This window comes from Cyprinodon variegatus, unplaced genomic scaffold (genome assembly GCF_000732505.1).
Source record: "Cyprinodon variegatus isolate N-32 unplaced genomic scaffold, C_variegatus-1.0 Scaffold1146, whole genome shotgun sequence".
NCBI classification, from domain to species: Eukaryota; Metazoa; Chordata; class Actinopteri; order Cyprinodontiformes; family Cyprinodontidae; genus Cyprinodon; species Cyprinodon variegatus.
Window position 1 is genome coordinate 99,827 of NW_015151599.1, and position 2,118 is coordinate 101,944.

General features: G+C 38.9%; 1 protein-coding gene across 1 annotated transcript in view; it reads right to left on the reverse strand.

Moving 5' to 3' along the window:
• The window catches only part of LOC107101745 (ras-specific guanine nucleotide-releasing factor 2-like), a 98,410-nt gene that overhangs the window by 52,548 nt on the left and 43,744 nt on the right, over positions 1 to 2,118 (reverse strand). The window contains exons 6-7 of the mRNA XM_015400776.1: positions 682 to 761; positions 176 to 369 (exon numbers count right to left, since the gene is read on the reverse strand). Coding sequence (XP_015256262.1) covers positions 176 to 369; positions 682 to 761 — 274 coding nt within the window. The remainder of the gene's footprint in view (positions 1 to 175; positions 370 to 681; positions 762 to 2,118) is intronic.

The window sequence follows — 2,118 nt, forward strand, 5'->3', positions numbered from 1 at the left end:
TAAAATGCATTTTAAAATCATTGTGAATATGTGTAAGAAAGAAAATAAAAAAATACCAGCTGAACAGTTTATCTACACCTACAAGCATTATAATATTTTTAACAATGTGCAAATCAAAACCCCCCATTCTAGGCATCACAGTGTCTTTAGTTGCTACAGGTTTTATGTTTGGTACCTGGAACATGGGATACGTGAGAAAGGTTTCCAGCATGCGTCCCTCACATCCAGCGTTGGATTCGTACTGTTTCAGCAGCTTGTCAAAGTCTCGGTTCTGCTTGCAGTTTGCCAGCACCTGCAGGCTGTACTGGTGGTTCCTCACAAACTCCTGGTAAATGTTCAGCATGGGCAGCAGGATGTCGAACAGGTCCGCTGTGGAGGAAAACAGACATGCAGCTCATGCTCCGACCTTCACGTATCGAAAATGACAGAAAATTAAGACTAAAACAAAAGCCTCTAATTGCAAAAATAATCTGATATTATTTACATGTTGCTAAAGGGGTGATATAGCAGATAATGTTTGTATTGATAAAGACTGATTTCTAATCCAGTAATTTGATTCCTAAGATGCAGGTTAAAAATTTGTTAAAATTTTGTGTTGTCGTGATGTTTTATTTTTTGCAAATTACAGTCTGATTATGACCGCTAATTTAGGAACATACCTGCAAGGTCTGCCACACTCACCTAGAACCAGTGTGGGCCAGTTGGCGATCCGAGCCTTCAGCCCTTGGTGGAAGATCTCATGCAGAAACATGATGGTCTCACTGCACATAGAAAAATAATCACTACGAGGATCTTTTTAATCAGGAGACAAAGATGTAGCCTACTAACAGAACAGGCATATCTAAATTTTACTTCTTACAAAGTAAATGCTTGACTGTAGACAGACTGTATGTTTGTTACAGAACACAAATATGAATAAAGCATTTTTTTATCAAGTAGCAGACATTTTTTTTATTAACCTGTAAAAAGAAAATAAGTAAAAGAAAATCTTGCCTTCTTAATGTAATGCATTGAAACATCCTCAAACTCTGAAGAGCTTCTACATACTGACTTAAATGAACAGATGCTGTTGTTAAGAGTAAATCGTATTCAATGAGGACAAAAGAAATAAGATGAACATTATAATTGTCATGTTTTTCATTTGTTTAAAGAAGTTTATTGCTGCTTCAGTAGTAAATAGATGTATTTAAAATTAGGTTTGTTGAATTGTTTTGTCTACAAAAGTTAAAATATCCAAAGTTTTACTATGTTTCTCTACTCTCTGATTACCCCTCAGATCAGCTGTGCATGTCTCTGATTGGACATCTGGTTAGAGTGTAGCTACTGATTTGAAGAGGTGGACAGTAGGTGACGGAGTGGACACGTCTACCGGTCTTCTTAAGAAACCAGATGAGTTCAAAAAAATATGGAAGTATAAATATAAAATAAAATACTGGCGTTAAAAGAAAATTGCTTCTTTGTGTCATTCTGCTCAGAAACCACGTCATCTGCATGTTTGTTGCAGTTAACGCAGATATGCATCCCCCTTCAGACACTTCAATGACCGTAGAGAGTGCTGCAGGTAGCATCGCAGGGAGGAGAGAAAGGAGGCCTCTGATTGGTCAATTCTACCTCTACTCTACACTATGGGCCGGATTTATCAAGAACCAATTTTGCGTGCAGTAATTTGCGCTCGCAAACTGGAATTTTGCGCAAGGGGCTAAAACATGGTTTGCGGGTGATTTAACAAGAGTGATTGCGTAACTGGTGGCAGGTGCAAAACTGTTGGAGACGCCCTATTTAAATGATGGTTTTGCGCGTTTTGTGGTTTGCGGCAAAGTAGCTTGTACAAACTAGTGCATTAAGAAATTTAAATCTTACAGTGACCCCGAACAACAAAAAAAAATAATTATATATCTATATATATATATAAAAATTTGGCAACCTTTATTCCCTAAGGTGGTATGTGGCTGAATATGTGTGCTGCACGTACGCATACCCGCAGCATTGGCACGTTGCTCCACAGGCGCAGGAGGAGAACACCGACCCCGTCGGACAGCACTTCTGAAAAAACGAGATAGGGAGATCCCAGCTCTCGCTGCAACCGTACGCTGGAATGACCCAGATGCAAAAAAGTGC